The 20,095-nt window shown below is 38.8% G+C and overlaps 1 protein-coding gene across 1 annotated transcript in view; it reads left to right on the plus strand.

Moving 5' to 3' along the window:
- SPON1 (spondin 1) overlaps window positions 1-17,643 on the plus strand; it is a 200,011-nt gene extending 182,368 nt beyond the window's left edge. The window contains exons 8-16 of the mRNA XM_005442716.4: window positions 7,203-7,404; window positions 8,471-8,611; window positions 8,926-9,001; window positions 9,436-9,618; window positions 9,957-10,127; window positions 10,240-10,407; window positions 11,279-11,443; window positions 12,738-13,001; window positions 13,882-17,643. Of these exons, the coding sequence (XP_005442773.1) occupies window positions 7,203-7,404; window positions 8,471-8,611; window positions 8,926-9,001; window positions 9,436-9,618; window positions 9,957-10,127; window positions 10,240-10,407; window positions 11,279-11,443; window positions 12,738-13,001; window positions 13,882-14,045 (1,534 nt within the window). The 3' untranslated portion in view covers window positions 14,046-17,643. The remainder of the gene's footprint in view (window positions 1-7,202; window positions 7,405-8,470; window positions 8,612-8,925; window positions 9,002-9,435; window positions 9,619-9,956; window positions 10,128-10,239; window positions 10,408-11,278; window positions 11,444-12,737; window positions 13,002-13,881) is intronic.
- The last annotated feature ends 2,452 nt before the right edge of the window (window positions 17,644-20,095 follow it).

Genomic DNA, 20,095 nt, shown 5'->3' on the forward strand with positions numbered 1-20,095 from the left:
AAAACGTGATTCCAAGCTTTTGACACTTGCAGAATAAATAGTTTTGAAATGCTTTGCAGTATTTTTTAAAAATCCTAGAAAGGAATTTGAAGGAATATCTACATTTTGTAGATTGTCCAAAAAATAGCCTCATAGTAATTTTTGTTTAAAAGGATATATTTGCTGTAATCTAATATTCAGAATAAATTAAACTGATAGCAAACCAGAGTTTGTTGCTAATACAGTTTCATGAATAACTCTCTACTGTTTATTTGATATTGTTAATATGAGAAGAAAGGGCCAGAAGTCTGGCTGTGATGGTTCTTATGCCGGGTTGAAGAACTGATCTCACATCACTGTTTGTCAGGACAAACAGGGCAGGGTCAGGGCTTTGTAGATTAGCCAGGCGAAAAGTACATACAAAGCAATAGTGCTCTTACAGCATCCTATATGGTTTCCTTTGTAAATACAGCTGTGATTACTCTGGGCAGACAACTTGTAGCCCCAAAGCTCCTGAATTTGTACAGTTGTACAAAAAGTCCTTTGGCTTTATAGTCAGCCTGGCCTGGGTAAAATGCAGTAATGCCATATATTGCAAAAGGATACCTGAACCATGGTTTGATTGAATGCACAGTAAGTGATCTAAGCAATGACGTGAAGTTATTCTGAACAGGAGCAAATGTTGCCAGCACCATGTGGGATAGCCACACCTAACTGGTTTGTGACAACCTGCAAAGAACACGCATAAAAAGCAGCAGTTTTCAAAAACTGCAATCCTAACTTGGAATATCTGAAATTTTTTTTCAGGAAGGACAGCTTGTTCACATTTGTGAATCATATCATTAAGGTATACCCATTCTGAAGGTATTAAGTCAAATAGCTGTTATATTAATGAACAACACATCATTATCTAAAGTAGCAATCCAGATATGTTTAGATGACAATATGAAAATGCCTGAAAGATGCCCTGCACAAAGTCCCTTCCTTTTGTACTGCTTTTTAAAAATACTGAGATTAGTATTTCAGAACGGCATTTGTTCTGATTAGTGGTTTTAATGTCAGTGGTAATGACATTGGCCATTAGTTCTATATGAAATTACATATCTGTCTCTTTTAGCTGGTTATAGGCAACATTCTCATTTTAAGAGCCTACATACAGCAAAGTAAGAGGTTATGCAGGCCTTTTTGTAGTCAAAACAGTAAGTATATAAGAATTTTTTGTGGCTTGCTTTATTTTTTCATTATGAAATAAAGTAGCCAAACCCTTACTGTCACCTCCTCTGATCTGGTGCTCAGAGACAAAAACATCTTGGCGTTATAGTGCTTATCAGCTTTTTATATGGATGTCAATCAAATTTCATTGACTCAGTGGTCGTTTTATTGTAGTTTTCTTTTCCCTGGCTCTTCTGGGACATGCACACATTTAAATTATTCATTGGGTTAAACGCTTACCTGCCCTGCATTTGAGCAGAGCTTCAGAAGGATTCTCCCCCTCCTCCTGTGGAAATCTGAAACTCTGTTTTTATGTTCAGCTGTTGATACCTGCATATAAAACTTCGTTGTCCATGTAATGGTCCTAAATTCTTTTGCATCATTTCATAAATGGTTTTCTTAATATGTCATCTAAATATGCTATCTAATTTGTTCTGTTAGTTGTGGAGTTCTAGGAGAGTATTATTTTCCACTCAGTTTTAGATCTTTATTTTCTTAATATCTTTCCTTCAAAGCACTTTTCAGGATGTTATGGTCTCAACATGTATTCAATAGAACAGATGTTGTGTAGGTGCCGCTGGTAGGCAGGAGGTGCAGAGTTGGAAGTTCAAGGATGTGAAATGTGTTTCCATGTTCATAATGTTATTTGTATCAATAGCAAAAAGTTCTAAAGATGAATAAATAAGTTTTCGTCCCAGAAAGTGTATGTGATGCAGTGTAAGCCTATAAAAAAAGAAGGATGTAACTTTTGCTGACTAGAGGTATAATGGGCAGTAAATTAATTATTTGTCTAAAATACGCAGTTTTCATGGTCTATGTAATCAGCTAAACTCTCAACTTCAAAAAAAATAGTGTTTTCACATCATCAGCACACCCAGGACTGACACTGAATCAGTGGAAATGTAGTCCACAAACTCTCAACTACCTACCACTTCTGACGGTCATCAGACCCCTGGTTTCTCTTGGTTTTACACTTCTTTCTTCCTATCTGAAAATGCTACTACTGTATCCTTAGCACAAGCAAGATCAGATAGATTCATAGAATCATTTAGGTTGGAAAAGACCATTGAGATCATTGAGTTCAACCGTTAACCCAGCACTGCCAAGTCCACCACTAAACCACGTCCCTAAGCACTGCATCTACAAGTTTTTTAAACACCTCCAGGGATGGTGATTCCACCACCTCCCTGGGCAGCCTGTTCCAGTGCTTGACCATCCTTTCAGCAAAGACACTTTTCCCAATACCCAATCTAAACCTCCCCTGGTGCGACTTGAGGCCTTTTCACTCTGTCACTTGTTATCTGGGAGAAAAGACCAACCCCCACCTCACTACAACCTCCTTCCAGGTAGTTGTAGAGAGCAGTAAGGTCCCCCTGGGTCTCCTCCAAACTGAACAACCTCAGTTCCATCAGCTGCTCCTCATAAGACATATTATATACTCAAATGAATCTACTGTCCAGGCTTAGCTCTGCTAAGGAACTTGGAGAAGTATAAGCCGTTTCAAACTACCATATGCTCCATATAGTTACTAAATCCATGGAATCAATCAGATTTCCTAGCATAAAACATATATGACTATCTTAATCAAAATTCTATTTCAAACAGCTATCATAACACTACTTTCTGCTCTCCTTTTCTCTCTAATATGCCCACTTAATCACAACAATAATTTTTACCCACAAGCAAAGTCAGAGCTTGGCTGACTGTGAAGCACCACACAAACTCGGTATTTCTGAAGCTGTTTCAGGCTGTTGGCTTTTCCTCCACTACTGCACAACAAGCATCTAATACATTGCTTTAATTTATCTGAAAAAATATTTGCATTTGTGCTGCCACAGCTAGAATAGCTTCCAGTAGCCAGACTGGTGAGTTTAACAACTAGCAAGAGATTCTCTGCACTCCAGTCTGCAGTAGAAATCCCGATGTTCGTCCTGTTCAGATCTGTCCTTACATAATAACAAAGTATTGCTGGAAAATTCTTTATGCATGGGTGAGGCAAACGGCTTTCTTCTACAAATATAGTACACATAGCATCCAGTAATAAAATTCACATTGATTCCAATGGTACAAGCTCAACCCTATAAACGGTGTTACTGGTTGAACTAGCTAGTATCACAGAGACAGAATATATGCTCAGACTGCCTTTTTCTACTTCTTTTACTTGTGTGCTAATCAAATGTTAAACCAAAAGTAACCTCAAAGTTTTATTCTGCAAAATACTATTTTCACCATTTCTCTCCAGTTCATCTCCACAACCACCTTCCTTTTATATATATTTATATTTATACTTTTCAGGGATATCAGTAGAACACAACAGTGTTGATTCAACACTCAAAAATACATCTTGCAGCAAGTTGAGTTGTCTGTTGGTTTGCCAAAGGCCTTCTTAACCCCTGCCCACAGCAGTGATAGCAACTAGATTGTCACTTAGGAAAAAAACTTGTAAAGCAAAATCATGTTTGTGCTCTTTTAGCCTTAAAAAAAAACAACCCCAAACAACAAACCACACACACACCCCAAACAAGGGAAAAAAAGAGCATTTTCTTATGCTGCTAAGTATATGGCATCTCTATAGCTGGAGATCCAAATCATGCTGACAAAAAGAAAACAGAATAAAAATAAAGAAAATGGAAAACATTAGGATGCAGGAGACTATTTAGTACTTTGCTTCACTCTATGCTATGTGACAGGAATTGCCAGCAAGCTGATCAGGCTCACAGTGGAAAAGTACTGCCCGCTTCAGCCAGCGAAAGCAGGATTCCCCAGCCCTGTGGGGCTCTCAGGATTGTCACCTAGAACTTAATGTTCCGGATTTACTTTGCAAATGGTATTTGCCACTGGTTTTATGCATATGCACGTGTAGGGGAAGGAAAAGGGACATACTGGTCTCTTACAGCAAATTCACATCATTTACAAACTTTAGGCTTTTCCTGTGGGCACTGTCAAACTTGTTCAACCTGTCACAGAACACCGTCTTAAAATTTTAAAGCCTTTAAATGGTAACATATACTTGTATTGGAAGCAGAAGTAAAGATGATGATATATATTCCTATTTTACCGGGTGTGTTGGCAACACAGAAATTAAAAAGGTCAGTTTTAGGATGCACCTGGGTACATTTTTACACTAGCTTCCTTCAGGGAAATCCATAGGCCATTCTTGGGACACTTGAGCCAGATGTGTTGAGGTATGCATGGAAAGGTTTAGGTTCCTGCCAGTTTCGTAAATCTGTCATTCATGTGGATACTGGAAACATTTGAAATTTGTCATTTTACTAAAAAATGAACTAACAAGCAAGCAAAAAACCAAAACCCACCAAAGATCTGTAATGTATAAAGCCAGCCAGTGCCTATCCTTATGCCCCGGCAGCAGTTACTGACTGTGCCTTAGATCAGCCTGTTTCTCCTCTGAACGCTGGGCAATATTACACAACCGTGGCTCAAATTTGTGTTCATACTGCTTACAAGTATCCATACAGAAATTAACAGAATGAAGTAGGAAGTGCAAAAATTGATTTTATGATACTTATATTATTATAATTTATTATTAGTGTATTTTTAAATATTTGTTTTAAATACTGTATTCCTAAACACTGCATATAATTTTTTTTAAGATGTTCAGCCTTGCATGTTGTGCTGCACGCAAAGCGTGTGAGCATTGTGTACCTGTCTGCAGAAGAGTGGAGGAAGGAAGAGGAGAAAACATGCCTCCATTTGTCCTCTAATAATCTTTGCATTTATGTGTTGAACAGTTACACGATAAAATATAGTAAAATGGGCATAAAACTATTTGTCTTAAAGAAGGGGCAGAAGATAGGTAATTTTTTGCCAAGTGCTCTGAAATTGTAAAATTACAGGAGGGTCAGGTTTACAGCTATAATTTAACACATACAAAGACTTGTAGGCAAGGAGTCTTTGTAGGCAAATATCTCCTACTGAAGTGTTCCATTACAGTTTCAATATTAATATAATGTAAACACACAATTATTTTTTTTATGTTAATAACATCATTGATACTTCCTTTCCTAACAAAGCATTCAAAGCCTTAACTGGGCATGCCTCTCACAAGAATCACTTGTGACAGAAGTTTTCCATTCCTATGTGTCTAAAGTAGTCAAGTCATTTCCAACCCTCTGCCTTTAAATGGTGCGATCGTTGCTGCCTCTCTTGTGGTTTCTGAGAGCAGGTGGGCACAGAGCACTGAAATGTCATGTCACACATGTCACACACGTACCAACGCACTCAGCATCAGCTCAGGTGCCGGACACAGCAGTGAGCGGCTTCACACCGCCCTTGCCCTTCCCTGCAAGAGCTGACCTCTGTCTATCCTGCAATGTCCATATTAGACATACTCTTAATCTAAAGGTCAGGTATACAAACACATGTGTCTGACATTTTTACTATGTACTGTTTAGACTTCTGCTATGTACTGTTTAAAATACTAAATTCCTATAGGGAATTCTTAGAAACCTTTATAATGCAGTAAATCCTTTAGTTAATTGAAGTCAGTTAGCACGCTTTTTCAGACTAATCACTGCTACATACTTGACAAATATATCAGGATATTGTATTCGCAGAGTGAAGTTGATGCCATCATTCATTATTTTATTACTTTACATTAGACAAATTGTTCTATTGAAACCAGAGTTTTATCTGTCATAAAAAAAAAAGGCATTTGCATCCTTTTTCTGGGGAAGGCAGGATTATTGTCATCAAACACTTAGAAACTCTTCTACTCAGAGTCTAATTCAATGTAACTTAATTTACACAGTAAGAAACAGCTTGTAAAGACTCTGGAACAAAAGTCGCCAGAACATTTTGCCCATGAACAAATGCCTACTTCTGCAACTTGGCTCTTGAAAGGAAAATAGATATGGTAACTTTCAGATATCTTACATTTAAAACTGTGTGATAACTACTCAAAAATCATTGTCTTTGGCCTGTTCTGTTTTTTCTAATGTGCCAAGAGTGCTATGAGCCAGAAAAAATACACAAATTAAAGACCACATTTTTTACAGAGACGCAAGCATTTATAGGAAGAATAAACTAGAAGAATGACTAGAGAAGTATAGTATATGTGCATTATATATACATACAGCTGCCTAACTCGAAAATGGAAGATAAATAACACTAAAAAAACCTTACATTAAAAATAAACATAGTTTTTAGATGCTCATAAAGCAGTGTGTTTTGGCATAAAATTGAAAAAAGTCCCAAGTCCTGTAATTGAAGAAAACTTGGGTTTACATCAGATCAGTACTTGGTAGAGCAGAATTGCCAAAATTGTATTTGTTGTTTCTCATGAGAAAGATCCCATGAAGAGGTCCAGCTTTTCATCTGTGAACAGAAACTCCAATTCAGGCCTGATTTTCTTTTCCATTTGCATAGGAATGTGATAGTTGCTCATCAGAATCACAGAGCACTGCATGATTCAGCACGATTTCTTCCTAAGGGAATGGCTGACAAAGGCTGGATGAATAGAGGCATTTTCACATACACTGGCAGAAACCTGCAAAAGTCTTGGCTGAACTCTCTAGTGCTGGCAGCAGCCATTAATCTCTTACTTAAACGAGCACTAAAACTCTATTAATGAGTGCTTTTTCGCACACATACACACAGTAGCACTTCCAAGCACTTTAGGCATTGAAATTTGTATTATCTTTTAGGGCGTAAAAAGTACCCAGCAATCAAAATCTCAGGGTATTTCTCTGCTATTTCATTTGCAATTTTTGTCTCATGAAAGATTTTTTGATTATTATCATACGACTAAGACATAAGCGTGCTGTTGCAGCTCACGTATTAAACTGTAAATCTCCTTGAATGATGTCCAAGCTGTTTCTCACATGGTAAATGGAGACTGAAATGGGACAGCCCTCTCCCTGTCCTACAGAATTCCCCATCTCTGCATACAGCCACAGTGGCATGCCAGTGTCGGGCATTTCCCAGTTTGAAGCACCAGTTCCATTGCTCTCTAGCAGCAAACTCGAGTCCGTGATTTCATGTCCAATTTGCAGGAGAGCTGCTCCCTCTGCTGAGTTTTCTGTCGATCGCCACCGGCACCTGATGTCCTTCCTGACCATGCTGGGCCCCAGTCCGGACTGGAACGTGGGGCTCTCTGCCGAAGACCTCTGTACCAAGGACTGCGGCTGGGTTCAGAAAGTCGTTCAGGATTTAATACCCTGGGATGCTGGCACAGACAGCGGCGTTACCTATGAGGTACGCAGACTATTTGGAATATACTCCAAAGAAAAAGTTTACCTTAAAGCAGTGAGGAATGAAAGCTATTTGATCCACAGTAGTACCATATATGCCTTTATATGAGTAAAAATTTTGCTTGTAATGAATTAAAAGCCATTTAGGTAGATGCTGGCTACAGTTGCTGTTGGTCATTGTGTCTAAATTCCCTCAGCATTATTATTAATGGGATAATACTACATTCACCTGAGATATTATAAACCTATTGAATAAATGGAGGACTTAGTATGCTGAAAACTAAGCATTAAGGTCTCCAGCCCCTTTGATACAGATGCGAGCGCCATTAGCAGCCACATCAACTTGAATTCTTCTACCGTTTCAACCCAATACCAACTATTCTGTTTGGCACAGAAAATGTAACTATTCCTTACAGGACAGACTGAAACTCTAGACTTCTCATCACTGAGACTAAAACCATCAATTTTCTCTGTCTCCATCACACTCCCAGTCTAGGAAAAGATTCACATCATCCTCAGGTAAAGTCCTGGTTTTGACCGAATGTGTTGGGTCAGGTTAATGAACTGATTAGGTCTCCATAGGTGACAAGCATACCTACGCCGTGTGTCTATACAAACAGCACAGTACAGACCGCTGAAGTTAGACAAGATTAGTCACATCCTCAAGGACCACAGATATTCCCTTTTCAGATGACAGAATACGTTTGGCTTTTTCTTTCAGACCTGGTCTCTTTAGAACCTAAGGAATTTCTCCAGTTATAACGCACCTCTGGAGGCATACTGAATATATATTTTTTTAAATGTATGTAGTTAGCTAACCACACAACAAGGCATACATCTTATTGTGAACCCAGCTTCAGGGTTTAATCCCGAAGTGTTAGGGAAGTGGTGGCTCCTGACAAAAAAACCCACAGACCACCTTACCATTAAGTATGAACGTACTGAGTTCATCTTCTATTAGAATTTCCCAATTTAGCATTTTGGAGAAGTTTTAATTTATGCAGATGAATTGTATTATTAATAATAATAATTAGGTTCTTTTAAAACTTTTTTTCCCATTTTGATTGCAGTCTCCTAACAAACCTACAGTGCCTCAAGAGAAGATCAGACCCCTTACAAGCTTAGATCATCCTCAAAGTCCATTTTATGACCCAGAAGGAGGATCTATCAAGCTTGTAGCCAGAGTTGTCATTGAAAGAATTGCACGCAAGGTATAGTATATATACAAAAAATTCTGAAGCAAGCAAAAAACCCCACTTCATAAACCAAAAAAACCAATTTTTCCTCTCCCTTCCCTCCAAATCTACACTCCTTAACCTACCCACAACAAAGATAATGGTAGAAAAGAACTAGAACTGTCTTAGGGTGTTACTTCTCCAGGATTTTTTTAAAGTGTGCATAGGAATTAGAAGAGAAAAAAGCACTGCAGATGCAGTAGTGCCCCACAGTACCCTTTTTTAGCCTCTCTCACTGTGTACAACTATGAGTTTCCTATATCCAATCTCCACAATACTTTTTTTTGCAGGGGGAGCAATGCAATATTGTGCCTGATAACATAGATGATATTGTGGCAGATCTAGCACCAGAGGAAAAAGAAGAAGGTACATTTTACATTCGTTTGTGCTTACTAATTTATGTGTTGTTCCACTCTCCACTGTCATTTCTAGATAAAGTACAAAACTGTCTTAGGAGCAAAAGTCCCACACAATGCCAAACAGTGATTTAGGTTTTCATCTTTTCTGGTATCTACTATTAGCCTTCCCTTATACAGCAAAGAAATTGTATGTATACCTGGAAGATGGCAATAACAAGAAAAGCGATAAAGGAGAGAAGTCTTTTGGGTTTTGGGTTGGTTTTTTTTTTTTTTTTGTTAATTAAAGTTGGCAATTGTTCTCTTGGGCTAAAATGGAGAAGACAGAATGCAGGAGGAAAGAATGCATCTATCCCATTAGCATCTAAAGTAATCACTAGCCAAGCAAAGAGAAGCAAATGGAAGACCGCATTTTAACATTCACTGCCTTTTCTTACTTTTTAGATGATACCCCTGAGACCTGCATATATTCAAACTGGTCCCCATGGTCAGCGTGCAGCTCTTCTACCTGTGAAAAGGGCAAGAGGATGAGGCAGAGAATGCTTAAAGCCCAGCTGGACCTGAGTGTGCCCTGCCCCGATACCCAAGATTTTCAGCCATGCATGGGTCCGGGCTGCAGTGATGAAGGTAATCAAGAGGAAAGAGGAGAGGAGAAAAACACCTTGTAGGGTTTACACTTGCTTTAAAGTTTTTAAAGCTGTTGGTTGCCGTAGTATGACTTGGGTTATGCCAAACAGAGGACTAACTGCTGAAGAATAAAAACTGAAACTGTCTCTGGTCAATTCTGTAGTTCATCTGAGTCAGTGCATGAAGCACACAGAAGCATAAAGGAGTAAAGTAAGCAATAGAGGAGAGGACAGAATGCGAAGGGCAGCGTAAAAGTGAATCTGCACACGAATGGGCAGCTACAGATTTATGAGCAATTCTGCTAATATTAGCAATTAAAATGGTTCTTTGTATTTTAGATGGTTCCACTTGCATGATGTCTGACTGGATTACATGGTCCCCCTGTAGTGTTTCCTGCGGGATGGGAACGCGATCTAGAGAGAGATATGTAAAACAATTCCCTGAAGATGGCTCTATGTGCAAAGTGCCTACTGAAGAGACTGAGAAATGTATTGTAAATGAGGAATGTTGTAAGTATTTTACGTGGCTTTGTAAAATCCAGCCAATAGCAGGAGCACTGCCCAAACCATTTTTTCATATGAGCTCTACTAGTGAATGATTTTCTCTGTCCATTTTGAACAGCCCCTAGCAGCTGCCTTGTCACTGAATGGGGAGAGTGGGACGAATGCAGTGCTAGCTGTGGCATGGGGATGAAGAGACGACACAGAATGATCAAGATGACTCCTGCTGATGGATCTATGTGCAAGGCAGAAACTATGGAAGCAGAGAAATGCATGATGCCTGAATGCCGTAAGTGTCCATGATTTTATCTCCACTGTTACAAAGAGAGGCATCATTTCTGACACATTGCTCCATCACGCAAAGAATATAGCTAAATCCAAGCAATGTTGCTTTTTCTTGTTCTTAAAACCAGATCCCCTAGGGAACATGCATTAAGTATTATATATCAGGATGACAGTATCAGTAAAAAAAGTAAAAATTGGTATCCTATCACTGTATCACCCATACAGTGATGTATATATTAGCAAGCCATAACTAAGCAACTCTGATTTAAGGAATATGAGGTATTTTAATCATAAGGCTAGAATAAAACAGTGCCTTCTCCTTTTAGTCCATGAATAGTTCAGAGATTGAGGTGCTCCTTTTACACAGCCATCTCGCCCTTAATGTGACTATTAATATTGTTTTTAATTTCCTAAGAAATGCAAAGATTTTCATCAAAGACAGAAAGAACAAAGTTTTAGAAGATTTTTGGTAGATAAAAAGAGGAATTTTCACATTTTAGACTATATCGATTTGACTTCCAGTTCTGTTCACTACAACAATCCAGGGTTTTTTGCAGGAGTTATGATTGAAATATACCTTAAACAATATATTCCCTGGAAGCACCGGGACTGTGCAGATATGAATAAGCTATAGAAAAAGACAGCAAAGAAAAGGTATTAAAACCAAGAAAATCTTTCAGTGTAATGTAGTGTTTTTTGAGCTTCTCCAGCAAAATCATTCAACTTGTGATTCATTTTGTCCAAAGTAACAACAAAATATAATTGATTGATGACAGATAAAACATAGTACATTTCCCACCTATATTATTTTCAAAATGTATGCCTTCATGATTTATGTATAGCAAGAACTCATTACCTTTTTATTTTCATATTAGATACCATCCCCTGCCTACTCTCTCCTTGGTCTGAATGGAGTGACTGCAGTGTAACATGTGGGAAGGGGATGCGAACCCGGCAAAGGATGCTGAAATCTGCTGCTGAGCTTGGAGACTGCAATGAGGAGCTGGAACAAGCAGAAAAATGCATGCTGCCGGAATGCCGTAAGCATGGGAACCTCACTGCAAAGAGGGAAAAGGGGGTGAATTCTGAGTGTCACAGTCTATGGGTCAAAACTCTCTCAGCATCACTTCTAAGACAGGAGTGATATCAAATGTGGACTTTTCAGGTTTTGTTGGTTGTTTTTTTTATTGTTTTTGTATTATTATCATGCACTTTCAGCTATTGAGAGCTGGAATATGACCACATCCTAATTTCAGCTTGCCTTACTTAACCCTACACTGATTACCAATATTGCTTTGGTTATATGGTTTCTGCATATTTCACACACTACAACTTCAGGCAGCAGTTTGTGCACTTCCTGACTCTAAATTAGTCAAAATTATAAAGCCTATTTTTTACTCATATGCAGAGTATGTGCTAGGAAGGAAGGAAAGAAGGATTAAAATCACCTGTGATTCTTTTAGCTCACAGAAAGAGCACAGAAGAGGCTTACTCTTTGATATGTCTGAACTGTATCATAGCCTTTTCACTGACCCTCAGCTCTTTGCAATCTGGACTGTCATATGAGCCAGTGGCTAGCATGGTCACCAGCGCATCGATTTTTTACCTTATTCCACTAAAATCCCCCACTTATTGGGTGGTGCAAATATCTAGTTGCTTTGCAGTCTTTGTGAAGCAGGATAGCCTGAGGCACTGCTGAATGAATAAGATATGATTGCTTTTAGCATCCTGTTGCCAGCTGGTTTATGAGGCTGTATAAATAATTACATTATTTTTTCACAGAAAGTAAGGCTTTTACATTGTAATTTGCTAATTCAGCTTTTCTTAAATAATGTGAAATATCATTTTGATTATTACTCATTGTGGCTGTACATTTTAAGCAGAGGTGAAAGATGAAAACTTTTAAGACATAATGGTATTAGTGAATCTTTCTCATTGCACAATGCTACCAGTAAAGCAGGGCTTAGATCTGAGAGGTATCAGATTCTTTATAAATATAATTCAATTTCTAACAGCTTTTCATTATAAAACAGACATATGGGTGAGAAAATTCAGGGCGGCACAAGAGAATTATTTATATGTTCTTTGTAATTTTAGCAATCTGCCAGCACCACTCTTGAAAAAGCAATTGAGGAAGATGTAAAACAATCGTTCTGCTAGAAATGGACTCAGAAAATTTTGGCCTGTAGCCTCACAACACTGGCTGAAAAGACTGGAGCCCTAAATTGCATTCACATATTCAGCATGTAAAAACTCATTAGGCACATCTGTGTTTCTTCTTCACCGTATGTTTAGGTCTCACAGCTTTCATGCAATATTTTTTATTCTTTGCAGCCATCGACTGTGAACTAACAGAGTGGTCCCAGTGGTCTGAATGCAATACCTCATGTGGAAAGGGCCATATGATTAGGACAAGAATGATCAAAATAGAACCACAGTTTGGAGGAACAGCATGCCCAGAAACTGTCCAACGTACAAAATGTCGAGTAAGGAAATGCCTGAGAGGCCCAGGTATGGAGAAAAGGCGCTGGAAAGAGGCCCGAGAAAAAAGGAGAAGTGAACAAGCAAAAAAAAATATTGATAGTGAGCAATATCCAGGTGAGTGTGAAACCGTTTCTCATTATGCTCGTGTCTGTTTGTCTTTTCTGCATCACAGGAGTTTGTGAGCAGCTCTACTTCATGCTTTGAGAACATTTTCAGCATTTCAGTCTAGGGAGAGTTTTAGCAATAAAGCATAGCCACTCCTGGTGTTTTCCCATCACGAAACATGTGCGAAGAAGTTTAGAGCACAATGGAGGACACACCTGTCCATGTGCTATCACAGAAAATATTTTAGCTTCTTCACTACAAAGTGTGGAGTGTGAAAAAATCTAGAATTTAGACCTGGCAAAGGACAGATTGCAATTTCTGCAGACCTGCGTGATAGCCTTTGCATCCAGTTACATTTGAACTTTGAAAGTATTTCTTCCCAGATCCAATGCTGAGTTTCAAAACTGAAGTGATTTCCATCGGGGTACTCTGATTCAGACTCAGACTGCTCCGAGAGATCTGCTTGGACTGCTTTTTCAATAAGGGACAGTATTATCAAGCATTGATGACTCAAACCAATAAACATAACATCTTGTGATACAGTTTACATTATATAGATATTAGTTACTACTAAGTTTTGGTTCATGCTTGCCCAACATTTAACAGTTTTTTTAATTTGTCTGTCTTTGATAATGTAGACAATAAATTTCTTTTTAAATACATTTTTTTCAGTGCTTGACAAATGCACCTTTGTTATACTTAACTGGGGTTTTGTAATTCCTACTGTAACGAACTAAGCAATATCTGTTTAGATTCAAAAGATGTAAATGTGCACACTTGCATAGTGGAACACATACTGAGATATGTAGGTTAGACTGCAATATTTAATTACTTGATTACTTTAATTAGTACTTAATTAAAAACTTATTCAAATTTCTTATTTTTCCAGTTTGTAGGCTGAAACCATGGACTGCTTGGACAGAATGTTCTACACTCTGTGGAGGTGGAATTCAGGAACGCTACATGATGGTAAAGAAGAGGTCCAAAAGTACTCAGTTTACTAGTTGCAAAGACAAAAAGGAGCTAAGAGCATGTAATGTTCATCCTTGTTAACAAAACACAAGGCTTCCAAGTGATGCACTCTGAGCTAAATGGAAAGTCAACCTTGGTTTGGTTTTTAAAACAAAAGATATAAAGTGTATATTAGTTTTCATTTTTGCAGTGTGGTTTGCTTTTTAGTCTTGCTGGTGCAAGAAACATATTTTATATTTCCTCACAGATTATGCTGAGAGTAAAACTTTGATACTCCAGCCAGCCCTTAATGCATAAAAATACTAAGTCATTTAACTAAAATACAGACATATCTGTGGACATGGAATAGCCATATAGAAATACGACTTGTAAAGACATGGGATGCATGCATATTAACATAACTAAGTTAAAGTGACATGTTTCATATGTGGGAGGATTTCTCTCTCGATTTGATTTTGAAAATCCAAAGCAGTGCCTATGTGATTACACAACTATGCCAAGGAGTAGTTTCAGTAATGCTGGTTCAATAATATTAACAGTGCATGTTTATCTTTTTACACTACCAGGTTAAGCTGATAGTTACGATAGTTATCCTATATACTTTTCTTCACATGGATGCTATGGTCCATGCAAAATGGTCTTTGTTTCTTTAAAACTTAAAAAGGAAATAATTTGTGCAGCTCAATAGTGGTGTCTGCCCACTACACAGTCACAGTCAAAACTACACACAAAGAAAACACAAGTGTCATAATATATTTAGATGCCGTATTCTTATATGGGTCTGTCCTCTGCCTCTCGAGGTAGTTATGGAACTAATAGAAATTGGTCTAAACAGAGAGCTGCAACAGCTGTCGTGGAAAGACTTCCACATGAGAAAGAGTAAAAAAATTAGATTCAGTTTTGAAAGGATGTTAATCACAGGCAAAGAGAGAAAGAGGTTTATAATATAATAAAAATGGTAGAGAAAAGGCGAGCCAGGTTCTTATGCATCCCTTATAACAAACAAAGGGAAGGGAGCCTCTGAAATGAAATGATGGCAGCATCTTAACATATTAATTAGAGCTTGACATAGGAATATATTTATAGCAGTGCCATTTATGGTTTTTTACTCAAGAGTATAGAAGGATCTAAAAATTACTAAATTTGTGAGAAATTCTCATTGGTAGATATAGTAGACTGGATAAATGTCTTTCCTGACCACTTGAGTGATCAACAAACTGCCTGAGATTAGAAAACAGCTCCTTACCATTCTACTTGCTATTTCACACCATCTCCTGTAGAGTTTAGCTCTCATCCCTACACGCAATCAGGTGTAGGACCAGTGAGACCTTGGGCTTCACTTGCTATTGGAATATAATACTGTCCTGTAAGTTTAACAAGATAACATTAAAGATGAGAGGTGAAGGTGATGGGTTACCTTTTGGTCCAGGAAAGGCAGCATACACCTGTGTCTCTACATAAAGTAACAGCAATGCACTGAAAATAAAGACTGTTGATGCTGAGTCTTAAAACAAGCTTGAGAGAAATGAATGGAGAAAAATTGATTTTATAGTCTCTTTAAACCAGCCTTAAGTAATTTACTCCCTTCCTTAACAACTGGTCAGAATCCTGAGAACCTGGCACCCAGGTTTTAAGTGTCTGCATTTGATGTGAACCACAATCCACTGAGACTGTTCAACTTCACCATCACCACCCTGGAATCCTCTCATTGCCTCTCTGTGCCTGCACGGGCTAGGCGGGCTGGCTGCATTACACTGTGGGGCTTTTCATCATCAGTTCTCCACTGAACACTGCAAGGGCTGCTCAGAACTTCCACAGCTGTCACATCCCATCCCCTCAAGGTATTTTACTGCTTCTTTTAAGATCTGGAATGAAGGGAGGGCCAGGGAAATAATGGAATCAACTACAGTGTTAAGCCTCTCCCACCGCTGCTAAATGGAGTGGGTGCAAGCCCACAGAGAACCAAACCACAAGAAAAAAAAAAAAAAAATACAACAAGGTTTAATGCTAAAACCAAACATTCTATGTTTTGCACAGCTTGGCTCATTTAATAATATTAATTCAGATAGTTTTCCTCCTTGTGTCTGGTGAAAAGTTCTGCAGTTTATGCCTCTCTCTGTCCCTAATTAACGTATGTATGATATTACCTTGCACATTACCCTTTTATGACCAAAAACAACCTAAAAGCCAACAAAAAAACCCAGTGGAATGATACTGATACTGGAGGAGTGACCAGCTGAGCATATTTCAGGTGAGGAAACTGATGGCTGCAGAGAAGGGCTACAGCAATTATTGCCAGGTGCTCAGCCAGGGCAGAGCTACACGTGCAGTCAGGACCCACAGAGCACCCACCTCTGTGAGATGCTGTTGCCGAGTCTGACAGAGGCTATCCCAGCTGAGGCTAACAATTCATAAAAATAATCTAGAACTATGAAATGTGTGACAGTGGTTTTTGTAGGTTTGGATATGTGAAATTGGATATTGGGGCAGAAGGAGCAGAAGAAGAAAGTTTCTCCTGAATGGAAAATTAAAAAAAAAAATGCTGTGAGTTTATGGACTATATTTTATGTCATCAACTCTTACCACTTGTTCAAGCTAATCTTGCAAAGCTGTGCCTGTTTCTGCAAATAATCAGTTGAAACCAATGTTGTATTTCCATTTTCATGTTTGTTCCAGTTCATCAAGCTGTTTTGTCTTTTAATGACTCCCTTTGCCAAAGGCTACATAGTCCAAATACACCTTTAGGTATGCAGGAAATATACAACACCTTTCTGAACATGCCCACAAAACTGTCCATTAAAGCAATCTTGGCATTCCTTTCACTGTGGTTCTTACTAATTTGATCGTCCATATACTCTTTTTTTTTTTTTTTTTTTTTTTTAAACCTTAGGAGGCTGTTCAGTGTAATTTCCAGTCATTTCTCTTAGGCTCATTAAAGTTATGATTGTTGGAAAATTATTTTTTCCCCACCTTGTTAATACATGCAATGACAACGTAGATTGCACTGGATCAGAAATCATTCCTGCTTAGGTTCAGCCTTTCACACTGTTCTTCTGTTGACACATTTTACAAATCACTGGTCTTTCTTCTAATTTGATACAAAATGAATATTTAAGCTTGTTACATTTTGTAAAAAAAGACACAAACAAAAACAACTGAAGAAAAAATAAGAGGTTGATTTTCTATTCAGAAAAAATAAAAAAGCTCTGATATACAATATGTAGAAGTATTGCATTGTTACTGTAAACTTTCTAGTAGTGTAATAGCCACTGATTATCAATCAATAAAGATGAGAACTGTTCTTTCTCTTATCTCCTGAATAATATTGCTGAACTGAAAGCACAGATGTCACTCCAGTTTTGTAGACCTCAACTATCAGATCTTAGCATTGTGTGTATGGGTTTTTTTCTAACATACAAACTGTAGAAGCTTTACATGTAACAAAAAAAGAAAAGTTAGGGGCTTAACAAATGTACAGTAGGACTCTGTGTGTGCAGCATACAATTTAAACAAATTTTTGTTTGATTGCATTTTTAGATTTCCTTCATTGTTTTTGTTTGCTGTGGAATTATGAAAAAGCTACCATGAACATTTCTTACCAAAGTCTTGTGTAGATGTTTTGTAGCTGTCTGGCTAACACATTATTATTATTTTGGAATAAAGACATCTTTACTATGAATTTTGCACTTGTATGAAGTTCTGTTCAACTGATACGATTGTGTACACCAAAATCCCCATGCATTTACTAATGTACAGAGTCAAGTCATGATCCTAGGTAAATTTTACTCCTGTTCAAGCTAATGGGATATCTGGATCGGGCTGGATTTTGTTAGAGCCAGTCATTCTTTTTACTTGGAAGTTATTTTTTTTTTTGTCAAAGAAACCTCCTCAGGAGGATGGGGCAAGGCTCTTCTCAGCAGTGGCAGGACAAGGGGCAACGGGCACAAACTGCAACAGAGGAAGTTCCAGCTGAATATGAGGGAAAATATCTGTACCCTGAGGGTGACCGAGCCCTGGCACAGGCTGTCCCTGGAGGCTGTGCAGTCTCCTTCTCTGGAGATGTTCAAAACCCACCTGGACATGGCTCTGTGCAGCCTGCCCTAGGTGACCCTGCTTTAGCAGGGGGTTGGACCAGATGATCCCCAGAGGTCCCTTTCAACCTTGACCATTCTGTGAAATAGCCTGTTCTTTAGAAATCACAGGATAGCTTCGGACCATTATTCAAATTACTTTATATTACTCTCGTGTGGGTTTTGCTGTGCTGCTGTTGGTTTTTAGTAAGAGCACCCATCTAAAAACACATTTTGAAGCCTGGCGATACATGAATGGAAAATATTTAAAATGAGCTTTCAAAAAGTCTGAGACTTTTGTGAAACTTTCAACTGATATTTTGTGCTACTAGAAAGCTATTTATGTATGTTGTGAGTGTGAGTACATTACTGATAATTACACAGAAAAGTACAGCAGTTGGGTGGTTATTTTGGGGGAGCCCCTGAGCAAAGCTGCTGCTGTAGAAACGCAACTATAAGTAACATCTTGCAGCCAGACAGAGGTGACCAGCCCATTCGCAAAGTACCTCTATTCTACAACTAAAGCGTAACAAAGCTAGGTGGACCTGGAGGTTGTTGCCTGGAAATGCCAAGCTAGGAGCTGCTTGCCGATAATTGAAGGTGGACTCTGGTCCAATGAAACTCCATTGGCATTTAGCTGTTTGTACTCACTAGAAAAACGCTGGGCATTTCCAAGCAGCTGTTTCGAGGAAGGTTTGTCAGCGTGCACAATGGCAGCATGAAGTACCCTGGCAGCGCTGCTCACTTGCAAGGAGCTGCCTACTGACTGAGCATCCCTGCTGTGGTGGCACTGGGTGACTTGGGAGGGGACAGTGCCTACTGCCGGGGCCCCGCACCCTGCAGATCCTCCACCATAGCATTGTTCAATCTACATAGCCACTTTGGGAAGCACAAAGACACCTTTCTGTAACCCCTGCTTTAGTTTATCGGTGAATAGTGGAATTTCAGCAAAAAATTCTAATCATTTTGTCTTCAGGTAAGACCAAGAGCCCTGAACATGCCTAGCTGGAGCACAACAGTCACCGCAATGCCAGTAACAGTGGTCTGGCTTAGCAGGACAATTTGGCTGGGCACCTTCATGCCATGTATAATCTATGGACAGGGACAGGCTTTTCAGAAGGACAATTTACAGTATCCAAGCGAACCAACTAACTCTTTCTCCGCTAAAAATGCGAAGCTAAGTCAGTTTATTATGGAGCAATTTAGTGTTCTGGCATACCAAATGGCAAGACATCTGGAAAAGCAATCGTGACCTTATGGCCCATCAAGTTGTATCAGACCAGTTTTTCCTCAGAAGGGGTCACAGAATGCCTAAGTCAGCACAGTGAACAAATGGCCTCTTCAGATGCTGGTTATCCAAGTGACTGCTAGGGACCTGCTTGACAGCATGCCTGCCCTAACTTTAAGATGCGCTTTGCATGGCCAACCCCTCTAAACCCTATCCAGCATGGCAGAAAGGTGATGGGTAAAGCAGGTCCTCAACTCCGATTTGTAATATGGGTAAACCAATTAACTCTCCTTCTAGAGGTATCACCTGTCATTCTCATGGCCACAGATACTGAGTTTCTGGGGTAGAAGAATGGAAGAAAAAAACCAACCAAACTCCTGAAATTACGCACAGCTCTTTGCTAAACTCTGAAGCCTATCACTCCAGACTATTTGGCAACTATCATTTCCATTTCTTATGTAGTTAATGCCACAACATACTGTCACGTGTCCATGTTCTTAACTGCAAAGAAAACTATAGAGTGTGTGTGTGTGTGTATATAAATGCATATATATGGTATACAGTGCATACATACATAATTTTTTCATGTCCTTCCCACTTAGAAAGCAGCATACTAACCACTAGGGGGGAAAAACCTTTACCAGTAAATTGAAATGTGCTTAAAAATCTCTTGTTACCAAGCTTCAGGCACTTGGCGTTCTTTGCTCCACATGATAACCCATTTAGGATCTGTACTGCAATGCTTTCAACTTTGGGACTCACTCACTTCATGCAGTGTTGTGCAAAACAAAGCAATTACAGGCCACCTGAATTATATTGAGTTCTGTCTCCTC

This window comes from Falco cherrug, chromosome 10, assembly GCF_023634085.1.
Source record: "Falco cherrug isolate bFalChe1 chromosome 10, bFalChe1.pri, whole genome shotgun sequence".
In the NCBI taxonomy this organism is placed as follows: domain Eukaryota; kingdom Metazoa; phylum Chordata; class Aves; order Falconiformes; family Falconidae; genus Falco; species Falco cherrug.